Source organism: Ranitomeya imitator, chromosome 1, assembly GCF_032444005.1.
Source record: "Ranitomeya imitator isolate aRanImi1 chromosome 1, aRanImi1.pri, whole genome shotgun sequence".
Classification (NCBI taxonomy): Eukaryota; Metazoa; Chordata; class Amphibia; order Anura; family Dendrobatidae; genus Ranitomeya; species Ranitomeya imitator.
Window position 1 is genome coordinate 865,488,418 of NC_091282.1, and position 25,600 is coordinate 865,514,017.

General features: G+C 39.7%; 1 protein-coding gene across 1 annotated transcript in view; it reads right to left on the reverse strand.

The window, feature by feature from the left end:
* Positions 1-12,193: 12,193 nt before the first annotated feature.
* The window catches only part of LPL (lipoprotein lipase), a 37,445-nt gene continuing 24,038 nt past the window's right edge, over positions 12,194-25,600 (reverse strand). The window contains exons 3-10 of the mRNA XM_069742379.1: positions 19,456-19,635; positions 18,396-18,507; positions 17,283-17,525; positions 16,171-16,413; positions 15,833-15,953; positions 15,367-15,549; positions 14,559-14,666; positions 12,194-12,741 (exon numbers count right to left, since the gene is read on the reverse strand). Coding sequence (XP_069598480.1) covers position 12,741; positions 14,559-14,666; positions 15,367-15,549; positions 15,833-15,953; positions 16,171-16,413; positions 17,283-17,525; positions 18,396-18,507; positions 19,456-19,635 — 1,191 coding nt within the window. The 3' untranslated portion in view covers positions 12,194-12,740. The remainder of the gene's footprint in view (positions 12,742-14,558; positions 14,667-15,366; positions 15,550-15,832; positions 15,954-16,170; positions 16,414-17,282; positions 17,526-18,395; positions 18,508-19,455; positions 19,636-25,600) is intronic.

Here is a 25,600-nt window from a genome sequence, read left to right on the forward strand (position 1 = left end):
CAGAGAAACGGCCCCAAAGCATGATGTTTCCACCACCATGCTTTACAGTAGGTATGGTGTTTGATGGATGCAACTCAGTATTCTTTTTCCTCCAAACACGACAAGTTGTGTTTCTACCAAACAGTTCCAGTTTGGTTTCATCAGACCATAGGACATTCTCCCAAAACTCCTCTGGATCATCCAAATGCTCTCTAGCAAACTTCAGACGGGCCCGGACATGTACTGGCTTAAGCAGTGGGACACGTCTGGCACTGCAGGATCTGAGTCCATGGTGGCGTAGTGTGTTACTTATGGTAGGCCTTGTTACATTGGTCCCAGCTCTCTGCAGTTCATTCACTAGGTCCCCCCGCGTGGTTCTGGGATTTTTGCTCACCGTTCTTGTGATCATTCTGACCTCACGGGGTGGGATTTTGCGTGGAGCCCCAGATCGAGGGAGATTATCAGTGGTCTTGTATGTCTTCCATTTTCTAATTATTGCTCCCACTGTTGATATCTTCACTCCAAGCTGGTTGGCTATTGCAGATTCAGTCTTCCCAGCCTGGTGCAGGGCTACAATTTTGTTTCTGGTGTCCTTTGACAGCTCTTTGGTCTTCACCATAGTGGAGTTTGGAGTCAGACTGTTTGAGGGTATGCACAGGTGTCTTTTTATACTGATAACAAGTTTAAACAGGTGCCATTACTACAGGTAATGAGTGGAGGAAAGAGGAGACTCTTAAAAAAGAAGTTACAGGTCTGTGAGAGCCAGAAATCTTGATTGTTTGTTTCTGACCAAATACTTATTTTCCACCATAATATGCAAAAAAAATGATAAAAAAACAGACAATGTGATTTTCTGGATTTTTTTTTCTCAGTTTGTCTCCCATAGTTGAGGTCTACCTATAATGTAAATTACAGATGCCTCTCATCTTTTTAAGTGGTGGAACTTGCACTATTGCTGACTGACTAAATACTTTTTTGCCCCACTGTATACTCTACGTTACGTATGTATTGGGTTTTATCTACAAATGTAAGTGTTGTGCTATTTTAAAAAGGACCTGTCAGCTCTTCTGACATATCTCTTTCACTTGCATTCGTAATGAAATAATTATTGAACATTTGTTCCAAGAACTCTGTGATCTGTTTCTTTGTTATGAAACTTATGATAGCTAGTTGGTGTTTCTCTACTCTGTCTGATACTGGTCAGTCGGAAGAGGCAAAAGTAAATGCCCAGTTGATAATTTATTCACACATTTTGAGTATTAATACCAGGGGAATAGCACAAAGCAGAGTTCTAAGAAAAGTTGCTTAGAACGGAAGTGTTTACTGAAACATGCATGTGCCAAGTGGTGACGGGAAGTATGGTACTGGAATTTTAGGAGTCGTCCTTGCTGTAGAATGAATGTACAAAAATGCTTGTGACCTCAGTGGGCATGGTGATGATAGGTGATAACAAAAGCAGGATATGAGGGAAGTACAACATTTTCCATTCTCTTCAGCTATTGCTTTTTTTCTTACAGAAGCAGATGTAAGCAGAAATACTCAGTTACTCTTAAGAAACTAATGATCTCTGTACTTGTGATAAGTGAATTTGTTCGAAAAACAATCACCAAACATAAATGTGACATGAATATGGCACATTCAGATTCGTGATCGGAAACACAAGCAAAATTTTATAACATCGGAAAAAATTGGTCACATTCGGTAAAAAGTGTGGGAAAATATTTGCGTTGCCACTAAAGTATTTTCAGCACTTTGGCTACGATAATGGTAGAGTATTATGAGCGTGGGACATGTGTTTGATGAGGGGAGGGTGTTTGCAGGGCTCAGTGTGCTTGTAAACAGTAATTTATTTATTTTTTCTTAACTTTATGTGTGCAAATTGCGGCTAGCCAATCAGAGCGCAGGACACATTCACAATGTCCTGATACAGTGGCTTGTGTCATTGGCTGCTGAAATCACATGTCCCTCTCTATATACAGCTCTGGCAAAAATTAAGAGACCACCACATAAAAACCCTGTCATGGGCTGCCCAATCTCCAGACCTGAACCACATTGAAAACCTCTGGAATGTAATCAAGAGGAAAATGGATACTCAAAAGCCATCAAACAAAGAAGAACAGCTTACATTTTTGCGCCAGGAGCAGTGTGAAAGACTGGTGGAAAGCATGCCAAGACGCATGAAAGCTGTGATTAAAAATCATTGTTATTCCACAAAATATTGATTTCTGAACTCTTCCTGAGTTAAAACATTAGTATTGTTGTTTCTGAATGAATATGAACTTGCTTTCTTTGCATTATTTAAGGTCTGAAAAGCACTATTTTTTTAATTTTGATAATTTCTCCTTTTCAGAAAAAAAAATACAAAATTTATTGCTTGGAAATTTGGAGACATGTTGTTAGAAGTTTATTGAATTAAAAAAAAATTACGTTTTACTCAAAAATATACCTATGAAGAGAAAAATCAGACATACTGAACATTTTGCAGTGGTCTCTTAATTTTTGCCAGAGCTGTAAAGAGGGCAGGGAAAAGAGGCTGCTCCTGACATTGGCACTGTTAGCAGCTAGATTTTAGATAGTTAGCTAGGTGGTTGTTTCTTACTCAGATAGTTTAGGTAGTGTCCTGCATGGCTGTGAAATCAACCTTCCAGCAATATTTTTTTTCTATTGTGTTCCATGAACCAATCTACAGTTCTAAATTTTATTTTTTCACTAGCTAAATGTGAAACAGCATGCCATATCACACTTTGTCATTTAGTGTTGTGGTGACAGTGTTCTGTGATTTGAGCAGTTGTGCTTGAAGAAATATTTTTGGGGGCCAGTTGCTACCATGATTCAGCATGCCATAATTCACCTTGTTATTTATTGGCAATGAAATTCCACAGTGTGCATAGTTCATGCACATTAAAAAAAATAATCTTTTGTTCTGTTGCAAAATAAGATACAGTCTTCTATATTCCACGTTGTCATTTTGTGTTGTGATTGTGAAATTGTTGTGTACAAAGTTGTTGCACATAAAAAACAACATTTTGGGGTTTTTACAAATGTGATACAGCAGGGTAAATATGATTTTAAAATTGTTTGCAGCATATCTTCTAGGTTATACAGGTGTCACCCACAGTAATAAAAAAATGTTCAGTTGCTAATGTTGTACAGTAGGGGACATCTCTCTTTGAAATTATTTGTATCATCTAGTCTATTTTACGTATGTTACAGAGGCCTCATCCACAGACCCCCCAAAAATGATTCTATTACTAACTTCATACGGTAGGGAAGATCTCACTTTCGAATTGTTTGTATCGTCTAGTCTAAGTAATAGAGGGCTAATCCACATGCCCCCACAAAACACATTCTGTTACTAATGTCATATAGTAGGAGACATCTCAATTTCAAATTATTTGTAGCATTTAGTCTATTTATAGAGGGCTCATCCATAGGCCTCCAAAAAATTCTACTGTTACTTACTAGTGATGAGCAAATAGTGAAATATTTGGATTCGGGAAAATTGGCACAAATCATTTCTAATATCCGTGTATTTGTACCGAATAACGAATCCAATGCAAGTCAATGAGAAAACCGAATATTTTTCTGCTGGACCCAACAAAAAGGTCCGGGGGCATGAAAAAAAAGCTGAAAATAGATGGGAAAGAGCTAAAAATAAATGGGAACAGCATGGAAAAGATTCCTGCATGCCTTTGTGACTTACATATTGAATCTGGGAATAATTTTGTCAGACTATTGCACTAGTTTTACGGATTTATATATATATATAGTTTTACGGATTTATTATAAAGACCAACCAAACCTAAATTTTCTTTAGAGGGAAAATGCTAAGAGAAATTTTTTCCATCATAATTACAAATAAAAATAAAAATTATACCTCCCCTTTAGCATATGTTCACATGGAGCGTTTTGACCTTAGTTTTTCCTTTAGCATTTGTTAGGGTTCTCGCTCCTACATTTGGGAGGTCCCTCCCTCATTCCAAATTTTTAGCTAGATAGTTGAACATATATTCCCCATCCCTTTACAATGCCAGTTAAAATATGCCCATTTGAATTATGTGCTTTGCCCACCACCGCCACCATGCCCACCGCCATGTCATTATGTTGCCCTCACTTCACATTTTTAGAGGGCCAGTAGGTGCTGTGAAACTTGAGTTTGGGAAGGGCCCTTAGGTATCCCTGTATCATATATTTGGGAGAGCTCTCACACCTACATTTGGGAAGTCCCTCCTTCATTCCAAATAGTTAGCAAGATAGTGGAATACATATTTACCATCTTTTTCCAATGCTAGTTAAAACATGCCCATTTGAATTTTGGGCTTCGCCCGCCACCTCCACCACCATGTCCATCGCAATGTCATTATATGGCCCTGTCTTCACATTTTCAGAGGGCCAGCAGGTGCCATGAAACCTGAGTTTGGGAAGGGCCCTCAAGTGACCCTGTATCATACATTTGAAAGCTCTCCTTCCTACATTTGGGAGGTCTCTCACTCATTCCAAATAGTTAGTAAGATAGTGGAATACATATTCCCTATCCCTTTACAATGCTAATTAAAACATTCCCATTTGAATTTTGGGCTTCTCCCGCCACCACCAACATGTCCACTGCCATGTGATTATACGGCCCTCTTTTCAAATTTTCAGAGGGCCAGCTGGTGCCATGAAACCCGAGTTTGGTAAGGGCCCTCAGGTGGCCCGGTATCATACATTTGGGAGAGCTCTCACACCTACATTTGGGAGGTCCCTCCCCCATTCCAAATAATTAGCAAGATAGTGGAGTACATATTCCCCATCCCTTTACAATGTCAGTTCAAACATGCCCATTTGAATTTTGGGCTTCGCCTGCCACCACCACTATGTCCACCGCAATGTCATTATGTGGCCCTCTCTTCACATTTTCAGGGGGCCAGCTGCGGCAGTGAAACCTGAGTTTGGGAAGGGTCCTCAGGTGACCCTGTATCATACATTTGGGAAAGATCTAACTTCTACATTTGGGAGGTCTCTCCCTCCTTCCAAATAGTTAGTAAGACATTGGAATACATATTCCTTATCCCTTTACAATGTCAGTTAAAACATGCCCATTTGAATTTAGAGTTTCGCCCATAACCTCCACCTTGTCCACCGCCATGTCATTATGCAGCCCTCGCTTCACATTTTCAGAGGGCCAACAGGTGCCTTGAAACGTGAGTTTGTGAAGGGCCCTCAGGTGGCCATGTATCATACATTTGGGAGAGCTCTCACTCCTACATTTAGGAGGTCTCTCCCTCATTCCAAATAGTTAGCAAGATAGTGGAATATATATTTCCCATCCCTTTATAATGCCAGTTAGAATATGCCCATTTGAATTTTTGGCTTCGCCTGCCACCATCATGTCCACCGCCATGTCATTATGCGGCCCTCACTTCAAATTTTCAAAGGGCCAGCAAGTGCTGTGAAACGTGGGTTTTGTAAGCTCCACAGTTAATTTTGGCCACCGGATCCCAATGAAGCCACTGTCATAGTGGGTGAAGCCGCTGTAAGGTGACTATAATACAGAAGCTGGGGGAACTGTATGATCAATGTTAGTAAATTGGATTCTACCAGACACCAAAAGCATTATAATTAAATTCTGAATACAGTGTTTGCAAGCGAGGGCCTGTATTGTGCTCAGTCTGTCAGGCCTGAAATCCATGTCAGGAACATGTACAAGTCTCATTTTACTTGGAAGCAGCCTCCTCAAGGGAAGAGGCAGGAGTGGCATTGACCAATCTGCACAAACCTACGCAGTTCTTCTGGAAACTACCCAACCAGGCAGAATGTATCCTTTGCATGGTTTTGAGTAACAATGGAGTAATTACAGGATATGTCCCAAAGAGTGTCGCGTTCTTTGGATCGCGTTCTTTGGAGTGTATTACTCAGGTGACAGGCAGTGCTACAGAACTCAGGTAAAGGACCTTAGCGTGGCAATGGCCATGTTCCAATATGTGTAAGGCTGCGGCCTGAATAGGTCTGTGAAGCCTATTAACCCAGGCTCTTAGACGTGATTAAAATGTACAGAAACTGGGCAATACCCCACCACCAATTTTTTGTAAGGAACCAAATTTAGAAAATGTAAGGGAAGCGCCAGTTTAATAAAGAGACACAAGTCTCATTTAGAAGCCTGGAACAGTCAGCAATGGTCTTTGTCCTTTGACAATGTAAAGTGCTAATGAATATGTATGACCTATCTAACATTTTGTGAACTGACATATATGTTGACAAGGGACAAATGAACGCTGCCTGTGACAATGAACTGGACATGGTTGCTGACTGTTGTGTCTGTGTAACTGCAGGTTGTGGATAGGAGGCATCAGTGCCTCCTTCCTGGACAGCAGATTGGGAAGGACGTAATACAGGGGGGCCAGTGGTTTCACTGTTAGAGATAGATTTTGTATAGAGGCGTTCCGCCCATCTACTGGGTTGCTGCGTATATGTGCAGTATATGGTGTATTCTAAGGCCGGGATCACACATGCGAGAAACACGTCCGTGTCTCGCATGTGAAATCCAAGCTCTGGCGCCGGCATTCCAGAGCGGAGCGTGCGGCCGCATAGCAACACATGGAGCCGCACGCTCCACTCTGGAGTGCCGGCGCCAGTGTTTGGTTTTCACATGCGAGACACGGACGTGTTTCTCGCATGTGTGATCCCGGCCTAACAGAGGTATTATGCCGAATTTCTCTTTATAAAGGAATGTGTAAGTAAGATTTTTGAACTAGCAGCATATACAGAATATATATAATATGTTTCATTCCTCATATTATTATTATTCTGTGTAAGGCTGAAACCTGATGAATTGTGTGGAGCATATTAATGCATTGATGTTCCAAAATATCCAAGTGCAGGCCCTCAGTACTCGCAGTTGCTGGGACCTTTAGTATCTGCTTTGCCTGCCACCCAGGGCTGGCGTCAGCACCCAGCGCACCCGGAAAAGCTCCTGGGCCCTGAGCAGGCTGGGGACTCACTCACCCTCGAGGACACTGGTGCACTATGGGGGTCTGGTGCCTGTGCCAGTGCTGGTACCTGCGAGTGCACCCCGCACTTGCTCCGGGCCCCAGTACTTGCAATACTCATCTCTCCCTGTTCCACCGCTGTGGCATCTTCCGTCCTCAGACGTTGACGTTCAGATCAGGGGGCACAATTACATCACTAGTGTGCACCCTCTGCCAGAACAGTCACAGCGCAGAGAGCTGGAAGACGACGACGCTGAAGAGTCCAGGGCAAAGCAGCCACCAGTGAAGAGAGGTGAGTATTTCATTTTTTTTATGTTTGGAGCAATATATGGGGCCAATTACATATGGAGCATCTTATGGGGCCAATTACATATTGAGCAGTATATGGGGCCAATAACATATGGGGCATCTTATGGGGCCAATTACATATGGAGCAGTATATGGGGCCAATTACATATGGAACATCTTCTGGGGACAATTATATATGGAGCATCTTATGGGGACAATTACATATGGACCAGTATATGGAGCCCATTATATATGAAGTGTTTTATGGGCAAATTATTTATGGAGCATCTTATGGGGCCAATTACAAATGAAGCAGTATATAGGGCCCATTATGTATGGAGCATCTTATGGAGTCAATTACATATAGAGCATCTTATAGGGCCAATTACATATGGAGCAGTATATGGGGCCCATTATATACGGAGCATCGTATGGGGTTAATTATATATATGGGGTTCATTATTCTGTATGGAGCATTATATGTGGTCCATTATTCTGTATGGCACAATATATGTGGCTCATTATTCTGTATGGAGTACTATGTGGTGCCCATAATATTGTATGGAGCATTCTACTGTCCAGTTTCTGAGCTATTGATATCACTCATGTAATGTAAGAAGTAAGTGAGATCTTTGGCATTGTACTATACCTATATTGCTCTGCCGTATCTGTGCATCATGAATTGTAGAATGTGTTAAAGGGGCCCACTGAGACTCTTTTGCCTGGGGCCCACGAAAACCTGGAACCGGCCCTGCTGCTACCCCTATAGGGAAAATGTGTATAGTGATTATGTCATTGTAGTTCAGGGATGCACAACCTTTTCTAATCAGAGAGACACATCGTAAGATTGAATCAATTCAAGGATCTGCAATAAATCTGAAATGGGTATTGAATTATGGCATATCGAAAGGGATATTAAAGAATTGCATACAGAAAAGTATTCTTCATAACTGTCCGATATCTGATATATGATTTTCAGGAGCTTTGCCTATTAAGACAATAAGATTTTTTCTCCCCAAGTCACACTGATGCATGCATGTGTCTCTCTTTATGCAAGATGATGAAAAAATTGAGTTTCTCCATTTCAATAGCCGCACTCATGCACAGCCAACTCTTTCCTTTACCTTATCAGATGTTTTCTGATAAGTGCCCCAGGCAGAAGATCTCCATTATGCCAAAATACAGAGATCCCAAGCAAGTACACACATTGTACCATTACTGCTATGTGACACTACTATTATTACTGACATGGAAAATAACTGTAAGTAGACAGACACTAAATAAGTATGTCTGTGATCATGTGGTTTGGAGAAGCACAGAATGGCATCTCGGGCCACACATGACCCACGGGCCATAGAGTGTACAACCCTATCATATTACCTAAGAATGTACAGAAGAGCTTGTGTACCATGCATTCAATAGAGGTCTGCCTAAACTCCAAGGTGTAAGCTGCCAAACTGGAATACCTCAACGTAACCCATTGTAATAAAAGAAAAACTTTTCAAATAACTTCTACTTCAGCAATTAGAACATTGATCTTAAATATACGAAAGATACATAGATTTTTAGCACTAATATAATCTTTATTTTTAGAAACATACAATGATAGTTACATGTTGTAAAAGTAAATGATCCAAATATTCAAAAGAAAACTACATTATATTTACACTGAGAATAAAAAAATGTCCTATATACAAAATATAATTTACATTCATACATACACAGTGAATAAATAGTCTGTAATATGTTCGTTACGTAACAGTCTTTAAATTCTCAAGTAGTGCCGTGTATGCCGTAACCCATTTCTTTATTTCTTTTTTTCGCTCTTTTTAAAAAAGGTAAATTATTAGTTAGATATATAGTTTTATAAAGAATCTCTCTCCATTTTATTTGTCATATACTCTATATATTTTAATAATCCATGTCTTGTTATCATATGGCAATAACTTAATTATTGGGTTGTTAGGAAACTATATGCATGTTTTTTAGTCTTTGTCGGCTCCTGAAAATTCTATGTACATAAATTGCAAGAATATAATCACAAAGTGGAGTTTCAGATAATTTTGCATTTACTATTCTAATTGGTAACAATAAGAAATTAATATTTTTTCTTCAAAATTTTGTACTGACAACTTTCCATTTATTCCTCCATTCATTTAAAGGGAACCTGTCAACTGAATTTGGCGGGACCAGTTTTGGGTCATATGGGCGGAGTTTACAGGTGTTTGTTTCACCCTTTCCTTACCCGCTGGCTGCATGCTGGCTGCAATATTGGATTGAAGTTCATTCTCTGTCCTCCATAGTACACGCCTGCACAAGGCAAGATTGCTTTGCACAGGCGTGTACTATGGAGGACAGAGAATGAACTTCAATCCAATGTTGCAGCCAGCATGCAGCCAGCGGGTAAGCAAAGGGTGAATCAAACACCCGAAAACTCCGCCCATATGACCCAAAACCAGTCCCGCCAAATTCAGGTGACAGAGTCCCTTTAAATAGATACATGCTAAACTAAGCTGGTTGTCAATGGAAAGAAAACTATTTACCCAGAAGTGTGGAAAATGTGAAGCTTCTATAATGGAGCCTGTGTGTTTGAAGATGTTTAGTACCAATCTAAGGACTCATGCAGACGACCGTATTTTCGGCCCGAGTGCAATCCGACAAAACATCTTGATCACACTCAGTCCAATGTTGTTCTATAAGGCCGTGCACATGTCTGATTTTTTTCTAGGGGGATGTAGAAATACTCATATAAGTGTGTTTAAGAACTTATTTAGTGAATGAAGACCAGCGCTTCCTATCTTAGCAGTGGACATTGCAGACTCTCACACAGCTCTCTTCCACACAGATCTACTCCATCCAGATGACTGATGAAGGTCAGATATTGATCGAAACGTCTAATTTTTCCGGAATTTCTTCATTCAATAAATAAGTTCTTGAACACGCCTATGTGAGTGCCAAGTATTTCTACATCACAGCTGACGTGTTTGGTTATCCTACTTCTGCACCACCAGAATTCCAGAAGTGCTGTGTTTTCCGAATTACTTGATTTTTTTTCTAGGATTGAGTCTGTACTATTAAAAATCGCAGCACATACAATTTGGCATCCTTATATCAGATCGCACTCAACAATGCAAGTCATTAGGTCCGTCAAAAAAAATTGAACATCCAAGTGTGGTCTGATTATCATGGACTGACAGAATGGAGAAGATGGGGACATTTTTTTTTCATCTTCTCCACATCCGAGAAAATCAGATCATGCTGAGCTCACAATCTGATCAGACTGTTCTTAGCATACTCGGACCGAGTTTCCCGGATGAGAGAAAATACAGTGGTGTGACCCTAGCCTTATGTGTGTGGCAGAGCAGTCAATAGGTCCTTAGCCTTATGTGTGTGGCAGAGCAGTCAATAGGTCCTTAGCCTTATGTGTGTGGCAGAGCAGTCAATAGGTCCTTAGCCTTATGTGTGTGGCAGAGCAGTCAATAGGTCCCGACAGGCATCAGGACCAAGGTGTGATTGAAACTTTTTCACTCCCTAAAGCTATACTCCTAGGTTTCCACGTTGCTGTTAGACATCTCCCCCAATAACTTACTGTAGACCTCAAGACGTAAGAATCCAGAGCCGTAAAAATTCACTGCTTTCTTTTAACATGTAACCAGCATAATTTAGCTTTAGACAAGAATTTAGAACAAATATAATGTATCTCAGAATCAGAGGTATATACTAAAAATGAATTATCTGAAAGGGACAAATAATTTACATTTCAATATTTACTCTAGAAATCATAGCTACAGAAAAATAAGGTCCTGGGCCTCCTGTGACATTCCACATCTATTGGTTAGGCTTCCAAAAAACCTGAGATATTTGTGAAATGCAGCGAGGAGGTACTCCAAGCAAACCTAACTATATGAGCTTTCTTCAATACCACTGCTGATAACTCATGGATGCAGGAAGGTATCTCACAAGAAAGCATAATAAAAATAATTGTAATCTCTTAATCTCTTGCAGTCTGGATTTTATATATATATATATATATATATATATATATATATATATATACACGGTATATATATATATATATATATATATATATATATATATATATATATATATATATATATGTATATTTTATACATTGTATTGAGGGTGTTGGTTAATGCGATAAAAATACAGATGTTAATGACTTGTATAAGTGCTATATCAGTTAATTATTCTAATTTAGGAATGTTTTAATATATATTGTGATTATCGTTCATAGTCTCATTTTTTCTCAGTTTTCCTAGCATGATCTACAACAAATATGTAACAACTCGGACCATGTTGTGATAAAATATTCTAAGCTCCTTTTTCTATAAATTAATGATGAATATAGTGACTAAGGTAATGACAATTTAGTAGACTAGAATAACCAATCCAATCAATCTGATGTCTATACAACACCTCAGTATATGTTAAAGAGTAACCGCCCTTTCATTTTTTTCTCCCATAAATCAATACTGCACATGAAAGTAATAAACTCTGTAATACATCTTATCAGAGAAATCTGCTTCTTTCTCCTCTGGGATTGATTTTTCATGCTCAATATTCTCAATTCATGGATAAAATCTGACTTCAGGGAATAAAGACTTTCCCATGACTGAGAAAGGAAATGACAGTTAGTGCTCATAAAATTCTATGGAGAACCATATCGGTTGTTTCTTGCACCTCCCTCTTTCTACTTCTTCCTCTCTCTTCATAGAATTTTAAAAGCACTAACTGTCATCTCAGTAATGGGAAAATCTGTCTCCAATAAATGTTGATTTTTCAGATCTTTTTATCCCATGAATTGAGAATGAAAGATCAGTCCTATAGGAGAAAACAACAGATTTGTCTAATAAGATGTTACAAAGTTTATTATTTTAATGTGTACTATTGATTTATGATACTCTTTAATCATGCAGTAGTATTTTAAGGAACCAATTCAGTTTTGAAGATCATTTATTTTGCATGGGCATTTTAAAAAATAAACTTGATACATAAACAAACATATCTCTGCATGGCACCTAAGCCTTTTTCTCTGGTGATGCCGATATAGAGGTAAGAGATGCTAATTGTTTAGCCCAGAATGTATACTTGGTACAGTGCTCGAGTGGGCATCACATTACAGATCCCCATTAATACATATATGGCTTTCAAGTCATTTCAAGTGTGTAGCCTGTACTCTAGTGCACTCAACATATGAAGGAAGCATACACTGAACAGTAATACTTTCGTCTGTAAAGAACTAAAGATTCACAATACACAGAGGACATGGAATGGGTGGTATGACCATGGATTGACATGTTCAATCCTCAATCCAGTTATTGCTCTATGAAGAAACAGATAATTTGTGTCTACGTAGCATTGCCTGATATGAAATACCCTTTATTTGAACTTCATTGTACATGGACATAAAGGATTTGAGTAGTATCAAATGCCACTTCACAGCATCGCTGGACGTGTGGGTTAAAGTGCAAATTCGGCTTCACATCTAAAATACAAAAAAAAACATTATAAGATGAATGGATGATTTGACTGTGAGTTAATTCATTGTATGAATACTGAAATACAATTCTTATTGATACTGATACATATTGATAAATTATAAGTAACAATCGTTTTTTCTCTTTGAGATATACCATCAGAGATGTCTGGCAGTGGCTCTCTCTCGTAGAGAACACAGGAGCGCTTGGCAGCGCTCCTGTGTATGGGACAGTTGGGAGAGATCACTGCCAGCCGAACAATCGCCAAACAATTGTTCTGCCAACAACTGTCTAAAGTGTATTTGGGGACCATGTTGGAGAAATTAAACATAGGACTAATTTGCTGCATGCCAGCCAATTTCTGTCAAATGTGTATGGACACCTTAAGGGGTCTCATCACAGATAAGACTTTTACTCTGAAAGCCTTGGCAGCAATCATGCCAGAGGAAGATTCAGCTAACTATGCATCTTAATGAATGGCTTTCTATGTAATACAGATTCCGTTTGTCAGTGCCTTTGTTCTGTGTCACAGAGCTATATAGAACTCCATCTAGGATAGCCACAAACCCCATAAGGCTAGGTTCACATTGCGTTAAAGCAGCCCGTTCAACACATGCGTTAAATGGGCTGCTGTTAACGCAAGTGCCGACTTGCCATTGCGCTAGCGCAGATAGAGCTAGCAGATGCTCTATCTGCGCTAGCAGTGATGGACCCGGAAACGCTGCAGCCCGCGTCCCAGGGTCCATCACTCAATGATGGCACATCACTAGGGCACGCCCATTTTGGGCATGCGCTAGCGATGCGCCCAAAATAGGGCTTAATGGCAGCGTTAACGGACTGCATTACACCGCGTTATGCCGCGGTGTAACACAGTCCGTCTAACGGACTACTTATAACGTTATGTGAACCCAGCCTAAGAAATAATGACAAGGATTGTCCTAAAGGAGGAAAATCATTAAAAAGAACCTGTCATGTAAAAAATGCTATAAACCTGTAGATATGGGGTTACTCACAGGTTAATAGCATTCTAAAGCCATGTGCCTGCACTGAAAGCCATGATGCCAAGAGAAAATTAACTTTATCCGCCTTTCAGTCAAAGAGACACGACCGGCACGGCATCAGTCACTGCTCAGTACTCAGTGATTAGTGCCTGTAACCACATCACGGCACTGCAGCTGTGCCCCTATGACCGAAAGATGAAGGTTGTCAGGACGATTAAAGTTCATTTTCTTCCATTATCTGGCATTTTAGTGTGGCGGCCGCACAGCTTTAGAATGCTATTAACCTGAAAATCAGCTGCAAGTTTATAGCGTTTTTGGCATGGGTCAACAGGTTCCTTTTAAGGGTGTTATCCCACTAAAACATTTTTCACCTATCCACAGTAAAGGTGATAAATGTATGATCATTGTGGACCTCACCACTGGGATGCCCACGATAATTAGAACAACGGTCCTGAGCACAGTTTTGGAAGATTTTAAATGGGGCACTTAGTAAAATGTCAGGTTATCTCCATCAAGACATTGAAAAGAGTGAGTGACCATGGAACAACTTTATAAATGGAGACTAATTTTAGACCTCTGTACCAAAATTGTCTTGCTCACAGACCAATTTCATGTTTTAAATTTTTGAAATCTTCAAAAAATTAAAGCAACACTGATTGGTTATTTTGGACAACAACGTCTGTATTTTGGTTAGGCAGTTTTTGTAGATGAGGCCATTGTTCTTTTCTACCAACTGTAACAGGTAGATATAGGACTTTGCAGTGTTATTGAAATTCAAGGAAGAAAAAATGATTTATACTTATGAAAAGTAAATAGTCTCTTACCAGTCTCCTTTCTTCTTATTGGAGTGCTCATTACATCTCACAAACACCACAGTTCCTTTTCCTCGAGTGATAGTTGCACGTTTTCCATTTTGAGGGCAAAATATTAGCCTGAAAATGTATAACACATATCACATGGTAATTTCTTTTGAATACAAATGTTTTTATTACGTATTATATGTTTGTCTTCTGCATTAAAGGCAGTGGTGGGTAGATATTTCAACTACCATAGTCTTGATATACTTTAATCAACAATTTTCATTTTAGGATCACTTATCACATTTGGACCCCTCATATTAAGACCTACTGCCTGAAGAGTGAATGTACCACTGCCCATGTGATTTAACACTCTATAGTTGTCATCAATATACTGTTACATTATGGGTTTGGTGTAATGTATATACATGTTGTAGGTTGCTTACAGTGTTAGGCTAATCTGATAGGAAAAAAAATCTAATTCTGCTTTTATACTGTTTTATTCATTGGTTTATATTCACTCTTATAAATAAGTTGTAATAATTGATGCCTAAATTTTGTGGGAATGGGGGACAAATAGATAGGGCTGGTATTAACAATAGGCTTAGGTTTAGTACAAGGGTAATGATATAGTTACATAAATAAAAATGTAATGAAAAAAAAAAACTAAAACATATAACAATGTATAACTTTGTTTTTAGCATAACCTAATTTCTTGTCTAATGGTCTCTTAATCTGGGCACTACGATATGCCACGGCGACTAAACATTAGTAGCAATTTTAATATGTTAATTGATTTTTGATAAGTCTTTTAGTAGAGATATTGTGTGCTTACTTCTTCTGCAGCTCTCCAGATTTTATCCTGATTTTCAGGACATCAAATGCATAGTTATTGAACCAGTTTGCCCAGGGTAAATATGACTCGTTCTCCCAATTAATCTTCAGCATTAGCAGCTCGCCAACATCAAGTTCAGTGTAGATCAAGTAGGAATAGGTCTTGTTGGTGGACATTTCGGCTCTAGGAAAGATAAATACGTTGGTTAAAATTACCATTATGCGTACAATCATGTTTATTATTTTTTTTTGCAGTGCCTATTTATATTCAAGTATAATTCTTTTCTCTGAAGGAGAAATGCCGGTTTAAGGTTGTAGCAAGAGTGAGAACAACTCAGCTTAGTACACAGATTATAGCCCATTATTCCCATTATAGGTGTTTAAATGTAAAGATGCAAAAACTAACTTAAAAACAATAAAAAAAAACGAAATTAAGAAAAACAAAGGTCATTAAGGCCAATACTTACAGAGTGAGAGGTCGGTTTTCGCTTTGTCCCTTTGTTCCATATAGTGATACCAAGAAAGGTTGGTTGGTTACAGTGAAGTTTTTCTTTGCAAAGAAATGCACTTTTACTTGATAGTGGAATACTGCAAATTAACAGAAAAGACGGGATAGATTATAGTCCTTGTTATTGTTGCCTTGGGTTACATTATTATGAACCGGTTTACATACTGTACACATATCCAGATTAATGGTTTTTGAGCTTTTCTTAGAACGAGTGTGATAATTGATAGACTGCACAAAAATATTCCTTCTGTAGGTTCTTTAGAATAAATTGTAATTGTGTAATCTTCATATTGTTACCTTTAAATGGCATCTGAGCATTTGTTTTCAAGTACATCTTAACACTTCTTTTTCCTCGGACCTTGTTGACTTTGTAGCCCAACGTATTGCATCGGTTCTTCCTGCAGCTTAGACATAGCCCTCGATCAAAGGTCTCCTTAGAATTGCAGCGATAGGCCATGCTTGGCTTCTCTTCGTTAAGTAGAGAGTCAATGAAGAGGTGAATGGAGCGTTCATGGGAGCATTTCACAATCTGGTCCATGTCTAGGAAAATTAGATAGATGTTTATTCTACCATTACATACTAAAAATATTTAAAACTTCTTATAAAAGTTAAACGGTATGTCTATAAGAATGCCTACATTAGCAATGCTACTAAGGTAACCAGACTGCACAGATATGCATAAGGTCAGTTACCATAGAGACACATAGGTTTAGCAAATATGCTTCATTTTTGCAGTAATATGAGAAAGAAAAAATATGATCATGAAAGTGAACACCGGTCCAATTCATTGTTGCATTTGCACCTGTTTTGTGCATTTGTTTTGGAACCAAATTCATCTATTGGTGCCTTTTTTAAAGTCTATTTCATATGTGATTGACTGTTTTTTTTTTAGTTTGACACTGTGGGGTTTCTAGATGTTTTCGACTGATTCATCACTTGCAAGCTTTGTCCCAAACGTACTCAGGTCACCCTATGGAGTGATGTTAGGAACGAAATGTGCGACTTTTTGAGCTAAAGAGTAGCAAAAATAGCTAAAGACGGGAAAAAATAATTTTTTTAATTTTGCGTAAAATTCATGAACCACTTTCGCCTTTTTATGTGAATTTGGTGCAAAAACCTCTACAAGGGAATACTAAAAGACAAAAAAAAAGAATTATGATTTAAAAAATCCTTTAAATATGACAGGTGTGGCTTAACCAAGGGGTATAACTTTACATTTATTAGATAGAATAAAAAGTAAGCTCATGTGCTGAACCAGCACCTTCAAATATATATACTTTTAGGACATTAAATGCTATCAAATTATCATGGACCAAATATTGTTAGTTCATCATAACTCTAATCTCTAATTATTTTTTAAAAATGTAGGAAAGATAATGAAGTAAAAAGAATAATTATTGATATATTACCTATAATTCCACGTATTCCATTTTCTGCAATAAGCCGTATGGTGTTTCCAATGCTGCATCCTGGCTGAAAGCTTCCACCATTAGGATAAATGTCAATATGTCCAACTGGCCTTTGAATGCCAATGCTGCGGTCAGGAGTTCCTACACTGTAGGTATGTACAACATCCACAAACTCTGCATCATCGGGAGACAGCGTTACCGATGTTCCTGCATATTCAAAGCTGGGACCAGCTGGATCCAAACCTGCATGGAAAAATATGATGAACTGGGGAACTAAACAGTAACCCATCAAAAAGTTTTTTCCTTATTCCTGATGCCACCAGTTTACATGCAATGTAGTGTATTTTACGTCTTGACAACCAATTCATATCACCTTAATAGTGTTGCATAACTTTAAAAAATAGTTTTATAAAAGTCCTGCTCTGCATGCAAATCTGTGCTGAGTGGTCCCATGGGTGTCTCCAAGCATTGCTATTTCCCTATAGATTGTAGGCTTGTGAGGAGACCCTCTCTCCTCCTGTACCTGGAGAGCCGGGTTACTTTGTAATGTCGTTATCAGTACACGTCCCCGCTTAATTGTAAAGTGCTGTGGAATATGTTCCACATATAAATAAAATTTTAATTATTATTTGATTGTTTTCCAAAACCATCCGTAGGAGATGTCAATCTAAGGTGGTGGGACATGATTATGAACAGAGTGGTGGAGCTGAGCACGGTGTAGAGACAGCCAATGGACCATTTGGCACAGTGAAGTCGAGGTGGACACCACAACTCTCTGAGCAAAGCTGGTCTACCGTTTATTAATGAAAAGGAGATGTGTGGTTCCTACGCTCCACATGAAGAGCCAACTAGAGTCAAAACGCGATAGCCTCACATCTTAAAAGATATTCAAATTATTCTAGACATATCAATTGACCTATGGCTTACTGCAATGGAAGATGTCCTGGACATAATCTCTCCTTTACCATATACTGTACATAATTACCTCTATCATCCATTATACATCTGCTGTCTAAACTGGCTGCTTCTCTTGTAATTTACAATATAGCACTCACTAGGGCTACACATAAATTTAGAATGCACAAATGGTCAAAATGTCCTAACCACTCTCACCTGTTATCCTGTTAACTTTGTTAGTTGTCAGACTCCCTGCAACACCTGCTGCGTGAGCACCAAGACTGTATCCCAAAATATGAATGTTATCCAATGGATAATGAAATGTTTCCTATTGGAAAAAATATATATATAAATGATATATCTTTAAAAATGCTAAAGAATTTTAGAGCCATTATGATTTTTTCGTAAAGTTCAATTACGATTACAATTACATTATAACTAAAGCGATAATTTTGACTATATTAACTTTCAATGTAAAAATAAAAATATTTAACGCCTTCATGAAATCCACCATATACTCACACCATTAGGTGACTGCAGACCTTGGAATCCTCAAAGTGTTTTGCTGTCAGGATTCTCCTGTGTCAGTGGTGAGAACGAAGCAAGACGTGACCACAAGTATGCGATACACATACTTCAGGCTACATAACGACTAGACGTGCGCGGCCTCACTCTAAACAAGTGAAATGAGCGATGTCTAGTCGGAATGTGGCCAGATGTATACTATATTTGCTGTCACATGACCGCCTGCTCTCACCGCTGACACCGGAGAATCCTGTCAGTGGGTGGCGCACAAGTCTGCAGTCATATAGAGTTCACATAGACACTTCGAAGGAAAAATAAAAATGTTATAACTTGCATGGCTGGGATGAGAAAACAAAAAATTGCTGCCAAATATGGCTGGAGCAGGGAGCCATAGCCAAGCGGCACGATGATGACACTGCATTACGCAACCTTCCCTGTGTACTGGGTATAAGAGAGTCTCTCGTATTATGTGAGCAAAAGCCTATTTTTGCTGGAGTTGGCACAAAGGTGGCATTCTCACCATTGGAGGGGTCATTACGGGGTAATTAATAATTTTAAAAGACATGACACTAAGGGCATTATTTGCTTTAAGGTGGCTCACAAGGGACATTACTACTGGGTTTGGGGATGACCCACACTACACAACTGCTATATTGTTCTTTGTCCTAAGCTTCTATTTGACTGTCAACATTTTTTCCCCATTCTAAAAAACATAAATCAAGTTAAATTGTATACATTTATCTTAACTCACCTCCATCCAGTCTATGAAACTTGCTACATCCTGGCCCACCAGTTGCGTATAACCAGCCGACACTGGATAGTGCTGTTGTGCTCTTTGCAGCCAGTCTACAACAATCACATTTGAGTGTGGCTCTCTCCTATATAGTGCATCTACCAACTTAGGAACCCAACTTTCATACATGCCAGTTACCTACACGAGACAGAACATCAAACATTACAGTCGTGTACATAGTGTACACAATAAAGGCAGCACACGATCAGAGTTATAAGTACAAATTTTCTAAATTAAAGTATGTAAGTATAAAAGTTAGAGGCATTGAACACAGTGTATGTCCTATTAGAACATAAGAGCATCGTGAAGTGCTTGAGACATCCCTTAAAGGGAATCTGTCACTAGGTTTTCCGCTATCTCATTTAAAAGCAGCATGATGAAGTGGCAGAGACCCTGATTCTAGGGTCAATTATTGGGCTGGGATGGAGTTGAAAAATCTCATGAATATGGAGGACTACCTATAACAAAAGACTGACTATCACTTCCAAACAGAAGGCTAGTGTGTACAGGTGAAAACTTAAAGTAGCCACCTCTATACATAACAAACTAATAAAGTAGCACTATAGCATGTAAATATGAAATACTTGATGGTGGCCCGATTCTAACACATCGGGTATTCTAGAATATGCATGTCCACGTGGTATATTGCACAGCCCACGTAGTATATTGCCCAGCCACATAGTATATTGCCCAGCCACGTAGTATATTGCCCAGCCACGTAGTATAGTGCCCAGCCATGTAGTATATTGCCCAGTCACGTAGTACATTGCCCAGCGACGTAGTATATAGCATAGAGCCACGTAGTATATTCCCCAGTGACGTAGTATATTGCCCAGCCACGTAGTATATTGCCCAGTTATGTAGTATACAGCACAGAGCCACGTAGTATATTGCCCAGCCATGTAGTATATTGCCCAGTCACGTAGTATATTGCCCAGCGACGTAGTATATAGCATAGAGCCACGTAGTATATTCCCCAGTGACGTAGTATATTGCCCAGCCACGTAGTATATTGCCCAGTTATGTAGTATACAGCACAGAGCCACGTAGTATATTGCACAGCGACGTAGTATATTGCCCAGCCACGTATGTCACAGGTTAAAAAATAAAAAATAAACATATACTCACCTTCCGATCCGAGGACCCCTTGTAGTTCTGTCGTCTGTGCGCAGTGCACGCAGCAGCTTCTGGTTCCAGGGTGTGATGATGTCGCAGTCACATGACTGTGACATCATGGCAAGTCCTTCTCGCACAGGCGCGCAGTACCTGTGATGACATCGCGGTCACATGACCGTGACGTCATGATGACAGGTCCTTCTTGTGCAGGTGCGCAGGACCTGTGATGACGTCGCGGTCACATGACCGTGATGTCATGGCAGGTCCTTGTCGCATATCATCCTTAGCACCGGAACCTGCCGCTTGCATGGAGCGGTCACCGGAGCGTCGCGAAAGGTGAGTATATAATGATTTTTTATTTTTTAAATTATTTTTAACATTAGATCTTTTTACTATTGACGCTGCATAGGCAGCATCAATAGTAAAAACTTGGTCACACAGGGTTAATAGCGGCAGTAACGGAGTGAGTTACCTGCGGCATAACGCGGTCCATTACTGGTGCCATTAACCCTGTGTGAGCGGTGACTACGGTGAGTATGGAGCGGGCACTGACTGCAGGGAGTATGGAGCGGGCGCCGGGCACTGACTGCAGGGGAGTAGGGAGGGACTAATCAGACTGTGGCCGTCGCTGATTGGTCGCGGCAGCCATTACAGGCAGCTGACGAGACCAATCAGCGACTTGGATTCCATGACAGACAGAGGTCGCGACCAATGAATGTCCGTGACAGACAGAAGGACAGACAGAAAGACGGAAGTGACCCTTAGACAATTATACAGTAGATATTAAATTTTAATTGCATTACTGCTCTGGATAATAAAAAAAAATGTAGATACTTTAGCACATAATTTGTCAAATTCATGTCTGCCTGGCATTTTGTTTCTTATGGATGACTGCTTGGCAGCAGTTTTACTATTCTTCTAGTGATAAATTCCTGCTGCTAAAACTTTTTATCAAAACTACAGCCCAGTAAGTGACATATTCCTGAAATCAGGGTCTCAGTCTCTGCTCTATCCTGTTCTCAGATTAGGTGGCAAAAATCTGGTGAAAGATTACTTTTAATGGGGTTGTCCAGTCAAAACCAATAAGCCTGCAGTCACTCTGTGTGACTGCAGACTGATGACGGCCCCGGCTCACGCACTGTGCGCTTGTGGGGATTCGCCGGCTTCAGACCAGGGAACGGAGGGAGGGTACGTTTGAGTTATACATACCCCCGACCAGTGAGCATGGCCTCGCTCTCCATACACTTGTCACTGGTCAGGGCGTGGCATCTGCTCAATACAAGAGTATGTAGACCACACTCAATGGTCAGGGGTATGTATAACACATACCTCTGTTCTTGGATCTGAATCCGGTGAATAACAGCAGAACACAGTGCATGCGCTGGGGGCATTCATAAGTCTACAGTCACACAGAGTGACTGCAGACTTATCGGTTTTGACCGGACAACCGCTTTAATGAAACGAAATAGAGTTCTGCTCTGGTGGACCTGTCTCGCCTATGGATTACATGGATGTTCATGTACTTGAATGGTTACCATGTAATGCTAATTGATGGGTTGAGGGAGGTTGAGAGATGAACTAATCACAGCTTTGGCTTTGATTTACAAGGAGGTTTTCTTTATAAATTACACAATGCAATTTTTACAATATTTGGCACATGGTATGTGTCAATGAATCATCCAGAATGGCATTTTCTGCAGTACATGATAAGTTCTAAGTGTCCTCAATCATTTATGACTCTTAATCTGATATACTGTATATGTATATTAGTTTAGTGTTTTATTATACTATAGTGCATTCGTTAAGCTGGTAGCCTGTGATAAGATAGCAAAGCCTAACGAGGACTGCTTCTGTTAATGTAACCCAGAATTGCATTTCCCTTTTTTTGCTGCTGCATAACACTGTTGACTCATGTGCAGTCTGTGATCTATTAGCATACCTAAATCTTTTTCACACTTGCTGTTGGTTAGCCCTATTCCTCCCATTCTGTATATGCTTTTTTCATTTTTCTTGTCCAGATGTAGGACTTTGCATTTCTTGTTAAAAAAATGCTGTTAGTTGCTGCCCAATGCTCCAGTTTATTTACCGTAGATCTTTTTGAATCCTCTCTCTCTTCTCTATTATTAGCTATCACTCCTAGCTTTGTGTCATCAGCAAACTAATCAGTTTCTCTTTAATTCCTTCATCTAAATAATCAATAAAGATCTTGAACAACACAGGGCCCAGCCCAGAACCCTGTGGTACGCCATTTGAGACATTCCTCCAACTGGATGTGCAACAATTTATGACCACTTTTGCAGCCGATCACTGAGCCAGTTTTGAATCCACTTAACAGTTGCTTTGTCCATTCCACAGTTGGTAATTTTTTCAATAAGGATGCTATGAGATACTTTGTCAAATGCTTTGCTGAAGTCAAGATATACTATATCTACTGTGCTTCCCTGATCCACGCAGTCAGTGATTCTGTCATAGAAGGAAATTAGGTTGGACTGACATTACTTAGTTACAAACTCTTGTTGGCTCTTGTTAATCACTTCATTCTAATAAAGTGACACCACAGATCTGATGTGTAACAGTGTCACTGAAGAATACCGAGGACGCATGTCTATAGAGCAGATCTGATGTGTAACAGTATCACTGAAGAATATTGCACACACTTTTACAGAGTAGATCTGCTGTGTAACAGTATCAGTGAAGAATACCGCACACACTTCTACAGAGCATATCTGTTGTGTAACAGTATCACTGAAGAATATGGCACACACTTCTGTAGAGCAGATCTGTTGTGTAACAGTATCAGTGTAGAATACCGCACACACTTCTACAGAGCAGATCTGATGTATAACAGTATCAGTGAAGAATACCGCACACACTTCTGTAGAGCAGATCTGTTGTGTAACAGTATCAGTGTAGAATACCGCACACACTTCTGTAGAGCAGATCTGTTGTGTAACAGTATCAGTGTAGAATACCGCACACACTTCTACATAGCATATCTGTTGTGTAACAGTATCACTGAAGAATATGGCACACACTTCTGTAGAGCAGATCTGTTGTGTAACAGTATCAGTGTAGAATACCGCACACACTTCTACAGAGCAGATCTGATGTGTAACAGTATCAGTGAAGAATACAGCACACACTTCTACAGAGCAGATTTGATGTGTAACAGTATCAGTGAAGAATACCGCACACACTTCTGTAGAGCAGATCTGTTGTGTAACAGTATCAGTGTAGAATACCGCACACACTTCTGTAGAGCAGATCTGTTGTGTAACAGTATCAGTGTAGAATACCGCACACATTTCTACATAGCATATCTGTTGTGTAACAGTATCACTGAAGAATATGGCACACACTTCTGTAGAGCAGATCTGTTGTGTAACAGTATCAGTGTAGAATACCGCACACGCTTCTACAGAGCAGATCTGATGTGTAACAGTCTCAGTGTAGAATACCGCACACACTTCTGTAGAGCAGATCTGATGTGTAACAGTATCACTGAAGAATACCGCACACACTTCTACAGAGCAGATCCGATGTGTATCAGTATCACTGAAGAATACCGCACACACTTCTACAGAGCAGATCTGATGTGTAACAGTATCAATGAAGAATATCACACACACTTCTACAGAGCAGATCCAATGTGTATCAGTATCAGTGTAGAATACCGCACACACTTCTGTAGAGCAGATCTGTTGTGTAACAGTATCAGTGTAGAATACCGCACACACTTCTGTAGAGCAGATCTGTTGTGTAACAGTATCAGTGTAGAATACCGCACACATTTCTACATAGCATATCTGTTGTGTAACAGTATCACTGAAGAATATGGCACACACTTCTGTAGAGCAGATCTGTTGTGTAACAGTATCAGTGTAGAATACCGCACACGCTTCTACAGAGCAGATCTGATGTGTAACAGTCTCAGTGTAGAATACCGCACACACTTCTGTAGAGCAGATCTGATGTGTAACAGTATCACTGAAGAATACCGCACACACTTCTACAGAGCAGATCTGATGTGTAACAGTATCAATGAAGAATATCACACACACTTCTACAGAGCAGATCCAATGTGTATCAGTATCAGTGTAGAATACCGCACACACTTCTACAGAGCAGATCTGATGTGTAACAGTGTCAATGAAGAATATCACACACACTTCTACAGAGCAGATCTGATGTGTAACAGTATCACTGAAGAATACCGCACACACTTCTACAGAGCAGATCTGATGTGTAACAGTATCACTGAAGAATACCGCACACACTTCTACAGAGCAGATCTGATGTGTATCAGTATCACTGAAGAATGCCGGACACACTTCTACAGAGCAGATCTGATGTGTAACAGTATCAGTGAAGAATATCACACACACTTCTACAGAGCAGATCTGATGTATAACAGTATCAGTGAAGAATACCGGACACACTTCTACAGAGCAGATCCGATGTGTAACAGTATCAGTGAAGAATATCACACACACTTCTACAGAGCAGATCTGATGTATAACAGTATCACTGAAGAATACCGCACACACTTCTACAGAGCAGATCCGATGTGTAACAGTATCACTGAAGAATGCCGGACACACTTCTACAGAGCAGATCCGATGTGTAACAGTATCACTGAAGAATACCGGACACACTTCTACAGAGCAGATCCGATGTGTAACAGTATCACTGAAGAATACCGGACACACTTCTACAGAGCAGATCCGATGTGTAACAGTATCACTGAAGAATACCGGACACACTTCTACAGAGCAGATCCGATGTGTAACAGTATCACTGAAGAATACCGGACACACTTCTACAGAGCAGATCCGATGTGTAACAGTATCACTGAAGAATGCCGGACACACTTCTACAGAGCAGATCCGATGTGTAACAGTATCAATGAAGAATATCACACACACTTCTACAGAGCAGATCCAATGTGTATCAGTATCAGTGTAGAATACCGCACACACTTCTGTAG